Source organism: Pleurotus ostreatus, assembly GCF_014466165.1.
Source record: "Pleurotus ostreatus strain PC9 chromosome Unknown scaffold_6, whole genome shotgun sequence".
In the NCBI taxonomy this organism is placed as follows: domain Eukaryota; kingdom Fungi; phylum Basidiomycota; class Agaricomycetes; order Agaricales; family Pleurotaceae; genus Pleurotus; species Pleurotus ostreatus.
Window position 1 is genome coordinate 888310 of NW_023503161.1, and position 11773 is coordinate 900082.

General features: G+C 53.7%; 5 protein-coding genes across 5 annotated transcripts; 1 reads left to right on the forward strand and 4 right to left on the reverse strand.

Annotated features, from left to right (window-relative positions):
- Positions 1–225: 225 nt before the first annotated feature.
- On the reverse strand, positions 226–1912 carry PC9H_008548 (uncharacterized protein; the record flags this gene model as incomplete). Its single annotated transcript, XM_036778057.1, has 5 exons — positions 226–848; positions 903–1137; positions 1187–1215; positions 1264–1777; positions 1832–1912. The coding sequence occupies 5 exons, from the start codon at positions 1910–1912 to the stop codon at positions 226–228; spliced, it is 1482 nt and encodes a 493-aa protein (XP_036629485.1).
- Positions 1913–2151: 239 nt separating this feature from the next.
- On the reverse strand, positions 2152–4760 carry PC9H_008549 (uncharacterized protein; the record flags this gene model as incomplete). The annotated part of the gene is made up of 7 exons (XM_036778058.1): positions 2152–2179; positions 2228–2306; positions 2380–2407; positions 2464–2931; positions 2981–4112; positions 4170–4584; positions 4628–4760. The coding sequence occupies 7 exons, from the start codon at positions 4758–4760 to the stop codon at positions 2152–2154; spliced, it is 2283 nt and encodes a 760-aa protein (XP_036629486.1).
- A 278-nt stretch (positions 4761–5038) lies between these two features.
- Positions 5039–7499, reverse strand: PC9H_008550 (uncharacterized protein; the record flags this gene model as incomplete). Its single annotated transcript, XM_036778059.1, has 4 exons — positions 5039–5347; positions 5411–5460; positions 5526–5941; positions 6001–7499. The coding sequence occupies 4 exons, from the start codon at positions 7497–7499 to the stop codon at positions 5039–5041; spliced, it is 2274 nt and encodes a 757-aa protein (XP_036629487.1).
- Positions 7500–7617: 118 nt separating this feature from the next.
- PC9H_008551 (uncharacterized protein) lies at positions 7618–8142 on the forward strand (the record flags this gene model as incomplete). Its single annotated transcript, XM_036778060.1, has 4 exons — positions 7618–7710; positions 7760–7834; positions 7910–8009; positions 8063–8142. 4 exons carry the CDS (start codon positions 7618–7620, stop codon positions 8140–8142), a joined length of 348 nt encoding a protein of 115 aa, XP_036629488.1.
- Positions 8143–8308: 166 nt separating this feature from the next.
- On the reverse strand, positions 8309–11747 carry PC9H_008552 (uncharacterized protein; the record flags this gene model as incomplete). The annotated part of the gene is made up of 4 exons (XM_036778061.1): positions 8309–8917; positions 8969–9169; positions 9221–11651; positions 11710–11747. 4 exons carry the CDS (start codon positions 11745–11747, stop codon positions 8309–8311), a joined length of 3279 nt encoding a protein of 1092 aa, XP_036629489.1.
- Between the last annotated feature and the right edge of the window lie 26 nt (positions 11748–11773).

The following is an 11773-nucleotide window of genomic DNA, read 5'->3' on the forward strand; positions in this document are numbered from 1 at the left end:
CGAGCTTCTGGACTAATTGATTTTTAGCACGCCCTGGCGACACGCCATTGAATTCGTCGGAAGTAGCAGCAGCAGTCAAAATACCGCGGCCTGGAGACGATAGGTCAAATTGAATAAATACCGAAGACATGGAATATGTATTTGTAGCACCGCAATCACAACCATCCTGACTGAATATGTCTGGCCATGAGCTGTGGTGCTGAGGATATTTCTGCGCGATAGAGTTTACAGGAACATTGCAAGCCCGCTCCTAGAGATGTCTGGAAACACCTGTTCAAACATTCTAAATACGTCTGTCCAATACAAAGCGACTGAGACCGCAAAGAGGGATAGAGCGAAGATGATAGGGCCGTTTGATGGAGCAGTGGGGCCAAGCCACAACCACATACCACACACCGCCCTCACAACTCCCATGTCCTTAGATATAGTAGTCGTCGCCCGCTGTTTTGCCAGCTCGCGTAGGACCAACGTATACCACGCAATGCCTGCACCGGCACCCACTAGCTTGATTTGTCTGACCTGCTTCCACAGCCACGAAAAGGCAGGGTCCAGCGCTGTGGGGTCGGCGCTTTCAATGGACGGTCGACTACTGAATTGTGAGTTCGGCGAGTGCACGTTTCGGCGAAGGGTAAGCGGGAGGTCGGGACATATGATTGAGAATCTTCCGATCCCGAGGAGGTCAGCGTGCTTAGAGTCCAACGCCGTGCCGAGTTGCGCAGGGCTGGAGAAACCGCCAGTTAGGAGGATCAAGGGCGGGTTTGCGACGGTTGATGCGACGGCCAACAATGCTTCGCGCGAAAAGCGGGTGAATAGAGCCTGCCTTGGAGACGTGGAGGTGGAGGTAAATTCTACGGAATGATTTTAGTTGGCGATGCGAAGCAAGATGGTACAGAGCGGTTGACCTGGATTTTCGTAGTCACCTCCACTAATCTCTATGAAGTCAACTAGCCGCGAGGCAGCTAGCTCACGAACATGCTCAAGGGCACGATCTTCGCTTCCACTTGTCGCGTAATCGGCTGCATTGAGCTTTATGCCAACGATAAATCGAGGAGGAGCCTCTTCGCGTATCTTTGACAAAATGCGATGAACTATACGGAGCCCATTCTCAGCCGAATATTCATCGCTACGTAGATTCGTCTGCACGGTGATCAGTGTCGAGACATTCATCGTAAAGGGTGAGAACCACCTTCAGAGACAAGAACTGGGCGAGGAGATCTAAATGGTATGTCTATCAAGTACAAGCGAGATTTCTTCCTCACTCACATCCATGCGCTGCGTGTAACTCAATGCCATCGAACCCAGACTGCGCAGCTACGCGCGCACCACGGGAGAATGCCTCTACGACGTCGTCTATTTCCATCACAGACAAGGGATCCGGTATTTGGAAGCATAGCCAATGGAATACGTCCGCAAGGAATCCCGACGAAGACGCACTACCGACACGGACCGGACTCGGCGCACGCGGCGGAGCAAAAGGCCATCGGCCGCCAATTATGTTCGCTGACTGGCGCCCTGAGTGGGACAGTTGCATTATCGCCAGGCTTTGTTCCGACCCGTGCATGGCATCTGCGAGCTGAATGAAGGGCTTCAAAGTCGCGTCGGTGATCTCTCGCGGAATGACTACGTCTCGGCCAAGAGTCAAGTGCTCCCCCGAGACCTGGAAATTCCCCGTCATGACCATGCCCCAACCAGCGCGTGCCCACTGGCTATATAATGAGAAGTGATACGAGTTTGGCGGGCCACCCCATAGAGCAGCGAGGTGTTCATACATCGCGACCTGCGCACGAGAAGAAATCAGCAGCAACCCAAGCAGCTAATAACGGACCAGCACCTTGACCAACCGGTTGGGTACGGCTTTGCTACATGGCAACATTATGGGTGAGAATACTGAAGGTCTTCCATCGCAGGACATGCTCTAATGCTGGGAGGAAACGTCAAAACAAAAGCCTCATCGCCTACTCGTACTTCAAGTTTTCTTCAACTTGAGAATGCAGCTGCGAAGACCTCAGACTACCGTGTGAGAAATTTACGTAATAGTAAGGGGTGACTCCTATGGATTACAGGGTAAATACGGCCCAAAAGGGGGAGCAAGCTAGACATTGGAGGGAGGGTATTTACACTGGATGAACTCGCAAGCCATAGGATGAGTGGCTACGCGATAAGCATAGCAAGACAGGCACTAACGTAATGGTCAGCATGGGGAGAAGTGGTTAGCGTAGGGACATACAAGGTCAAGTCCGGGGACGTGTTGGCAGCCAATGCAATGCATCCATTGATCCTCGACAGAAATCCACCGACGGCACTGACTGCACATGGGGGTGTACGGCGTCAACTGGTGGGGTCCGTGACGAATGTAGATGTTGAATATTTGCTGTTTACTGAGTGGACCTTGCAAGCAATACTCGCACTGATGGCGTTGTATTGTGAGCGCGCTGAATATGGTAATCAATCGATGGTACTCACAATAATCAGAGGCTCGCCTCGGAAGATGCCTTCGATGACCTCGTTCCCTACTTCCTCCATACAGAACGCACATGTGAAGGATCCCTCTCCGCCTTCTGCCACAAAGGGGGGAGCATCGATAAAGGGAGGAACATCTGGTAAATTAGATTTGGGAGTTTGTTCAGCGCGAGGTGGCTGGGGCGGTTGCAAGAGTTCACAGCGTTGGATTGTATCAGAAAGCGAGAGTACATCAGCTTCTGTGCCCCCAACAGCAGGTTGTGGTATAGGCATAGAGGAGAATAACCCTTTGACAGTTGGAAGCGGCTCGTCTCCGGGCAGCGGCGGGGTAGGGGGCAACGCTTTAGCCACTTTGACCAGAGTTGGGCTGCATGCCTTGTAGATATTCAATGGCCAGTCACCGACCCTGGTCGTTCCATCTCCGACAGCCTGTTCCAGCTCTCTGCAACGCTCAAGGAGAAAGTTTGGGAGCTAAGGTAGAGTAAGGTAAAGCGGTGGATGAAAGAACTAAAAGGCTTACGTTGGGCGTGGACAACACGGTTTGGAGTGATATCAAAATATCATCTACTCGCACCAATATGCTCATAGCCTCCACCCAATAGATGAGAGTGGCCTGTGAGAACAGGCGGAGTCGCTCGAGCACCTCCTTGGTGATCCCACCGTTCGCCAGATGGTAGTGCCAAGAACGACAGGCATACTCCAGTCCGCCGTCGATATTCTGCGCCCTTTTCTTCGCGATCATCCGCTTGACATAGTTATTGAGATCGCCAGAAGGCGGGAGGTCACAGATATTGCGTCTGAGCCCAGCAATCATCGGATCCAAGCATTTGCATAGCAGATACGAGTGGTGGGCTTTGACGTTGATGGCGAAGCGGCCTGAGCGAGAGGGGGCGGTGATGTACTCTATAAAGGAGTTGTGGAGGGGCGTCACACAACCGGCCTTGTCGTTTGGGGAGCTCGGCACCTGGAAGATCGCACGCAAGTCTTGTAGGCATCGCCACGACTCGCCTGGTTTGATACTCAGTATGCGATCCAAGGTTGGAAGGGAAAGTGGGTACGACGCAAGGCATATAGTCCCGATGACTCTTCGGGTCAAGCCCTGATATGTCTCCTTCGGAATTGACGTCAAAATATGGCCATAAAGCGTGTACAAGCGACCATAAGCGCCGCCAGCTTGATTCTGTTGCGTCCCCAGCAAGGCTCGTAGCTGAGTTTGACAATCCTGCGATTTTGAGTTAGCGATGAACCCGACTGCCGTGGCAGCGTATAGGAATATCCCCCCTGCGAGGTCCACCATCCGCGCAAGGTCGTCCTCGCTGAACCACCGGTCCTTCAACCCCCGTGCCTCCCCAATCCTCAGAAAATTCGCTAGGTAGAAGAGCCGAATGTCATTCTTGGCGTCGTAAGCGAGCAGATCGACGGCGTTGACATGCGCGGCGTGCTTCTGCAGGAGGCTGACGATGGGAGGGGTCAATTTGCTGGTGACGAAGAAGCGAAGCGGGGAGCTCGTCGCGGCCTTGAACAGGAGAGGGACGAGTTCGAGGACATCGTCTTCGCTGCACTGATCGAGCGAGTCGAGAATGATGATCTTTCGGAAGTTCTTCACGTTCGCCAGAGTATCAGTAATCAGCTTTTGTACCTGGTCCGCCATCCTTGTAGGAAGTCAATACAACGGAGTATCGCCGGATTCAAAGATGAGATATACTAACGATTGACGCGCTACATCGGGTTGTTTGTCCAACGCACACCGCGTGCGGTAATCCTGGTCTTTTGACTGTAAACAAAGTTGATAGGCGAGGGTAGTGACCACTTTGCCAGCGTTGTTCCGTTCATTGTCGCTCCCAGAGAAAAAGAAGCTGGCTCCGAGGATCCTGCGCTTTGCGCATTCCAGGGCGACGGACTGGGCAACGGTTGTCTTCCCCGTGCCGGTGGCACCATGCAGCCAATACACCGACTTAAAGTCCTCTATCGATGAACTCTCTGTTATCCAAGTGGTGATCTCTTTCAGCAGATCCGTGCGGGTGTTTGGTGCGCAAGAGGGCCTCGCGTACGAGTTGTACGCTGCGCCGAGGGCAGTATCGGGTGCGAGCATGTCGGCGGCTGAGCGGACGATGACCATGAGAACTGGATAGATGTAAATATCGATAGTCAAAGGTTGATGACCCACCTGATTCAACATTGAAGAACATATTATATAGCTTGTCATATCGACTTCTGGGGATGGTCAGCATGATGAAAGGATATAAACCGTACGCGTGTTTAGGGCTTCGCTGAGCGCCTTTGTCAGTGCCCTTCTCCATGCTGGAAGAGTATATCGAGTAATGATCCTAAGGGCATTGATTATCTGCGCGATTGAAGTAGCTTAACACGCGTCGGAAGTGCTTTGTGAGTCGTGACGCATGAGGGAAGTCATACCCAAGACCCAAGACCCACTCTCGACACTTATCAACAACACGCAAACGTGCTGGAAGTGCGTGTTTTCCGTGCGGAAAGAAGGTTCAAATCAATCAATTGATCTACACACCTTGCCCCCTAGTAATAAACGCTCAACGGTGTACAAGCTGCGAACGCCGTACAATTAAGCAGAAGGCCCACCCACACGTGCCATCTTCTTATCATGGCCTCTCTTCCGGTTGTGGTTCGCCTGGCTGGCCTTGTTCTTGTCTTTCCAAGCTCGTTCGCCGGTGTTACCTCCGCTCTCACCACCCCTGCCCTTGCCACCCCTGCCACCCCCTCTACCCCCGCGTCCACCGCGTCCGTCACCACGTCCGCCTCTACCCCTGTTACCCCCAGCATCCTCGCCTTGATGGCTATGAGACGCAGACGCGTTCGCGGTAGGCTTGTTTCCCGCGAACTCGTGTTTCTGAAGTATCTGCGCTTTCTTGGGCTGTATTTGCCCTCGTGAGTACATTGACATTTACATGGAACAACAACGGGAAACGTAACGGACATTCCGATCCAACATAACCCTCCAGCCTTCGATTTGATTGTCATCCCAACCTGCCGCATCATCCCGTTAGCATTGAAGACCGGATAAATGAGCACATATATTCCTGAATCCTTACCGGTTTGAGCTTTGAGCGCGGCCCGTTCTTTACTTCTACGCGTGCCGGAGTCGCGGTCGAACACCTTCGGATTGTCGATATACGCTAGCTCGAGGATGGTCTCAGGCGCACGGGGGACTCCATCCCCTTCGTCACCGTCAGATTCTTCGTCGTCGTTTTCGTCGTCGGTATCTGACTCGGCTTCGCCGTCAACGACGCCGTGCACAGTTTCGTCCAGCTCGTCTTCATACGCCAACGTAACCGCACGCATGGACGTTGATTTGCCCTTCCCTTTTGCATTCGCATTCGCTGCCAGAATCTCTTCTTCTTCTTCTTCTTCTTCCTCATCCTGTAAGGCGATGGCCTCCGCAAGCCGCAGTATATCAGCTTTCATCTTCTCGTCAAACGTGCGGTCGCGGACAAGGATGTCTTCGTCACTGCGGAAGTGGCTAATGAGTTAAGAGCGAGTCGAACAACAAGCGAGGGGTCCACTTACACTGTAGCCTTGCCTTTTCTGACAAGATTCAGGTCCATCTCGTCCTCATCAAAAACATTCGCTCGACTTCCTACTATTACATCGTAAGATTTAGCGTCCTCGGCGCGCATGGTCTCCTCAACATGCGGAACGATGTCCTCTTCTGCAGGGGCAGACTCATTTAACAGCGCGTCGATAACGCGCTCAACGTTCCCGGAAAATGGATATGAATCCGGTGCGAGGAGTAGGGCGCGGATGTACGATTCGGAGATGTGGGGGAGCATGTCGTGGATCTGCGAGATCTGGGAGAGCAAGATGGGATCGTCGGCGACGTCCTCCTGGGGCTCGGGCGCGGAAGGGGCTTTGCCTTTGCCTTTGCTAGCATTGGAACTGGAAATGGTAGTACTGAGGTGTTGAGCGTGCGGGGCTTGGGAGTAATTGGTGTTTATTCCAGATGATCGAAGTAATAACTTCAAAGCACCCCTATTGTCGGCCCCGTCCCTGCTAACGCCCGTGAGAGAGGATTCCAAAAGATCTAGCCGAGCATCATCTTCGGAGGCCCGCTGCAGAGCCGACCGCAACGTCTTCGAAAGATCGTAAGTGCGACTGTAGTCGTCCAGCAACGAGCTATTGACGAAGGGTGTAGATGAAGATGAGGGGCTAGGAGTCGACATATCCATATCCTTCAAGGAAAACACGATGTCGAACACCCGCTCGGATTGTCCAGCGAGCGCTCGACCTTGAGCATTCGCGATGTCGTCTACTAGGGCTTTCATGATAATGTGGAATGTGTCGATCAAATCCACCTTGGTCTCGAGCCATAGGCGCTCCCAGTCATCCAGTGCGCGTGTCTGCGTTTGTCCCTCAGGTGGGGATAGCTGTGCAGTGATGATCTGCTCGCCACCATATGATCGCGCGATATCAGAGAGTCCTGAGCCGTACGCACGAGCGAGGGCCAGTATGAACGGTTTGTTGTGGGCAAAACACCCCACGGCTTCGGGAGTGCATGAAGCGATGAAGGATTTGACTACATGAGCGACCTTCCGAATGGCATAGATCCCTTGCGTAGAAAACAGCCGTGTAAACGCAGGAACAAGCTCGTCGTTGACTTCAGACAATATCGAAGCGCGTGTCTTTGAGAAAATAGACTTCACCCGTGAGGCATGGTTTCTTGCGTAGACCACCGACAGATCAACAAGTGTTTGGAGATCGATTTCGACCAGCTTTTCTGCGAGGAGGAGAATATTCCGGTGTATCGACTTTTCGACTGCTGATGTACTTGGGGGTTTCGGAGTGCCCCATACGAGATCGTGCAAAGCCTGCGTAGCCGCGTCCGATGCATAAGATTTGAGAAATGCGCGAGTCGCGGGTGTGTCCCTCGTCGCTGGAGGCAAGACGAGAGTCTGGCTGAGGGTGGAGGCGACGGCTCTGTTGAGCGCGCTGAGTTTAGACGCGGGCAAGGACTGCCTGGCGCGAGCAGACGGGTACGGTGAGAGCGGGAACACCGTTGGCACGGCCATGGTCGCAGTGGAGGAGGTGAATGAGCGCTTAGGTCGCCACAAACATGTACAACGCGAGACAATTAAACGCGTCGCGTCTCTGGACCACGCTTTCTCAGCCTCCTTCTCCTCTTCGACAATGTCCACAGATCACCATGCAATGCGCGTTAATTATCGGCATCTTGGCCAATATGTTGGAAAGAATGTCCGGGTATGGGGCAAACTTCTGAGGGTAAGGTTCTTCTAGATGGTCATGTATACCACTGATGCCATGCTCGCAGTTCGAGGGTAACGACTCTGCTATTGTCGAGGCAAGCGACGGTGGTAATATTACGGTGCAATGGGCTCCAGGAACTGTGAGTTCCCCCATGAGCTCCCCCGTGATTTTGTTGGGGCTGTAGACGATCAAAGAGCTGATCATGCCGCACCAGGCAACGACGATGACTGATACCTTCGTTGAAGTCATTGGGACCGTCAAAGATCACCAAACAATCAAACTCATGGCTTGCGTGAACATGGGATCCAAAGTTGGTGAGTGGTCGGACAAAAGGCTGGAACGGATATACTTATTCGTTATTCCGTAGACTTGAAGCTCGCCAACGACACAGTCGAATTAATGCATGATCCTCGGTTCTATCAAAGCATGTTTGCCCCTCTACCATAACCAATGTGATGACATTATCCATAACTTTGTATCTAGTATATCCTGTACCCACGCAACATCCTTACGAGAAAATAGCAGACAGCAAACCAGGAAACAGTCATATGCACAAATATGCTAACGAGTACACCGCGTGGATTCTGGACAAGGTTGTATTCGCTCACGAAATCTACCGTTTGCGACCGCGTCCCTTGCCAGCTTTCCCAGCCTTAGCCTTGGGAGCTGCAACCGGTGGTGGTGTTGGCGGTTTAACAGGCTCCTCGGTACCTGAATCCTCATTGTCGCGGTTCGGGAGTGCCCTCAGATATGCCCCGCCTCCTGGTGTTGCACCAAGAGGGGCGGGATAAGAGAATCCAGGCGGAGTGGGCGCGACGGCATAAGACTCAGCTCCGCCTGAGGAACCAGCACGTGTGTGTGAAGAACCAGCTTGTGGTTCGCTATCACCGGGGAAGTCTCCAGGAATAACTGGAATAACTGGAGCTTCCGTGGATAATGGGAGTACGGGTGCGTAAGGGCTTCGTGGTGTGGCTCGACCGTGACCCGAGGGACTTGAAGGCACCGGATGGAGAGGAGACGGTGCATTTGCTGGGGATGTGAACGCCATAGCCACAAATCCTGGAGGAAGACCATTAGCGGGTGCTGGTATGACGGGTGTTGATTGTGGATTCGGTTGGCTGGGTACCGTCGGTAAATTCGTATGGGCATGATTGGGGCTCAGCAAGCCGATGCCAGTGACAGAAGGAGGCCGACTCTGACCAGTGACAGAAGACGGGCGAGACTGGACAGAGAATCGATGAGACGAGGATAGACAGGAGTACAAGATGCTTACAGGAGGCTCAATGGTGATCCCTACTGTGCTTGAGCTCTCCGTAGAATAACGGCGACTGTCTACGGTGCTAGAAGAATTATGCGAAGGGAATCCGCTTCGTCGGGCGGATGAAGGACCTAAGAAATTGTCATGTTCAAGGTCAAAGGGGGGTGGTACGTGCCCGCTGGGATCGTTGTCGGGTATCACAACGATCTCAGGAGTCTAGATGATGTGAGTAAATAGATGCACAGCTAAAGGGATAGAGGTACTTACAGTCGGAGAGGCTGCGCGTGTGGTGAGCGTTGGGTTGGGTACAGGAAGAGCCCACTCAGGCGGGTCCCTGTCTGAATGGGGGAGCCAGTTCGATGAAATGGAAGACGGCGTCGGGACTGTTGGGATAGACGACCATGACTGCGCTGATTGCGCTGAAAAGGGTGGCGGGGGAAGGGAAGGGTCGAATGTCGAGTGAGGACTAGTGTTCACGTGGACATTGGGACTCTGGCTCGTTCGACTGCTTCCGGTGAGATGCTCTGGGATGGCGGTAAGCTCATTAACATAACGATCCCTATCCCTATCTCGCAAGCTGTCACGCCTATCACGCCGACTAATATTCGTATATTCCATAGCAGGGTTGGGGAAGTTCATTAATTCGAGCTGAGAGAATCCTGTAGCGGTTGAAGAAGGTGTTGGAGGCTCTGGTCGAGGCATCGATCCAGCGCTTGATAAACTAGTAGATCGAGTTCGCGGTGGCAAGTAATCTGTTGAACCAGTCGCAGGGCCGTATATCGCTGTTCGGTACAGGTTCGGTCTCGATTCACTGCGACTGGGTTGTCGGGGGGCGTAATCCGCTGGCATCATAGGTGCAGGCGGAGGCGCCACACCATACAAGTTTGGATGGGCAGAAGAACCTTGCCTAGAACTACTTCTGCTGGGTTGTCGGGCGACAGGGTCCGCCGGCATCATAGGCGGAGGTGGGGGTGCTACGCCGTACACACTTGGATGAGCAGGGCCTTGTCTAGAACTACTTCTACTAGGTTGTCGGGCGACGGGTTCCGATGGTGCCATGGGTGGAGGAGGCGGCGCTGTACCATACGTGCTCCCATAGATCCCTTGTACTGAACTGCTTCTGCCGTGGTATATAGGAGCGGCATGCATCGAGATCATGGGCGGTGGCACGGGTGCCGCTCCGTATGAATGATTCGAAGAGCTTGCCCTGGAACTGCTTCGGCTTGGTTGTCGAGGAACGGACTCTGAAGGAGCCATTGGCGGCGGAGGCGGCGCTGCGCCGAAAGAGGTGGAACGGACGGACGTTGGTCCAGATGATCCACTTCGAGTGCTAGATGATCGAATCAGAGAAGGCGGGGGTTCCGGCATGCGCAGGTAATGCGCTGGAGCAGCCGCCGTACTACTAGCCGCCGAACTTGGGCGTGTGCTGTGCTGGGCGTCAGATCGAACACGGGGACGTGAAGTCAGTGTAACAGTACTGGCCGCAGAGGCGGGTCGTGGTACAGGGGTATACGATGAGATAACACCTGGAGGGGGAGCGGGTGACATAGAACCTGCCGGGGGAGCGTGCTGGTCTGATATCATTCCTGGAGGTGGTACTGCACCAAAGGAAGATACGGAGCGAGGACGTTCTTGAGCAGCCGGTTGAGGCATGACGATGGCCTCTGGCATGTTCTCAAACGTCCCCGAAGGCGGTCTCGCGGCGGGCGTGGGCGTTACCTCAGGTCCAAGCTGAGAAGACGATACCGAGGGCTGAGTGGGGAATGAAGGCATCGCGTCCGGGTTCCCGCCAGGCGAATCGAGGAATACGTCTGAACTTCTTTCTTGCAGGGAGGAAAAGGCGGGTTGGCGGCGAAGGGATGAACGCGTACTTCGTGACGCGACGGACGACGGACGTTCTATCACAAACGAAGATCGCTCTGGCTGACGCATTACTTCGGGAACAGGCTGCGGCTCCGGAGTGGCGACCTCAGGAATGGGGGTCAATACCTCTGGTGTAGGCGAACGTGGGGGTGGCACGGGAATAGCTGTCTCGCTGGTTGGTGTTGTCTGAGGCTCGGGCTCGGGATCAACCCTTACATCTTCGATCATCCTTGAGCTTGTCCTTGACCGCCTGCGTCCCGACTCGATTCTCAACCTCTCTCTTTGTGCCCGAGCAACCTGACGCCCATGCTCGAACCCGTCATCAAAGCCGGACCGTCGCCCTTCCTCCCTAGCCATAAGAATTAGGTGTTCCTCGCGTATTTGTCTGGCCACGTCTCTTGCTTCAGCCGCCTGTCTCTCTGCCTCCTCCCGTTGCTGTTGCAAGAGTCGCATCGACTCATTTGCCCGCTGGATTTCCTTCGCTGCTTCCTCCAGCTGGAACTTGTAGGCATTTGCATTGCTTTGAGCGCGAGAGGCAACTTCCTGCGCGTCGTATACGCTTTGGACGACCTTGTTTGAGAACTCGGGTGAGATGTCGGACGCATATCTGGTTTGCGGACTCTCCGCCAGCCTACGAGTTGAGTCCTCGAGTTGGGCAAGAGTGAAGTCAAGCAGTTGATGTGTTTGCTTGGCAGCATACTCTTTGCTAATGAGGAGTGATAACAAGGCGGCCTTGGGTGTATTCGAATGTGCCCGCTCGCGTTCCTTTCGAAACCGTCGACTGGCCCTTTTCGGGTTCTCCAATACTGCATTGATGACTTTGTCCAATTTCAGGCTGAAATCGTGGGGTTTTCAGTTGTGCCGGGCGTAGTTCTATTGATACGCCTACTCACTTGTCTGCGTCCTCGATTATTGGGAATTGGTGGGACATTGAGGCATATTTCGGAGCTGTATTTG